General features: G+C 55.9%; 1 protein-coding gene across 1 annotated transcript in view; it reads left to right on the top strand.

Annotated features, from left to right (window-relative positions):
• Positions 1-270, top strand: part of LOC115233304 (netrin receptor UNC5C-like) — a 9,624-nt gene that overhangs the window by 4,462 nt on the left and 4,892 nt on the right. Inside the window, exon 4 of the mRNA XM_029803630.1 lies at positions 101-266. Coding sequence (XP_029659490.1) covers positions 101-266 — 166 coding nt within the window. The remainder of the gene's footprint in view (positions 1-100; positions 267-270) is intronic.

The raw sequence follows: 270 nt of genomic DNA on the forward strand, positions 1-270 counted from the left end.
TTTCCTTCTTTATTTCTCATTCGTCGTTCCGACGTCCTCTCGAGCGCGTTTCCCGAGCGAATATTAAAAAACTGCCTCTGGTATCGCGGCCGATATATAGATCTGAAGAAGCACTTCCTGTCGCCGCCGTACTCGTTGTCGGTGGAGATCGGCCGTAACGCGGAATTACGATGTTCGCCACCTTTGGGTGTACCAACGCCGAAGGTGTATTGGTTGAGGAACGGCTCGCCTCTCGAGACGACGGCCGCCGGCGCCGCTTCCGCCTCTTCC

Source organism: Formica exsecta, unplaced genomic scaffold, assembly GCF_003651465.1.
Source record: "Formica exsecta isolate Colony F162 unplaced genomic scaffold, ASM365146v1 scaffold17, whole genome shotgun sequence".
NCBI classification, from domain to species: domain Eukaryota; kingdom Metazoa; phylum Arthropoda; class Insecta; order Hymenoptera; family Formicidae; genus Formica; species Formica exsecta.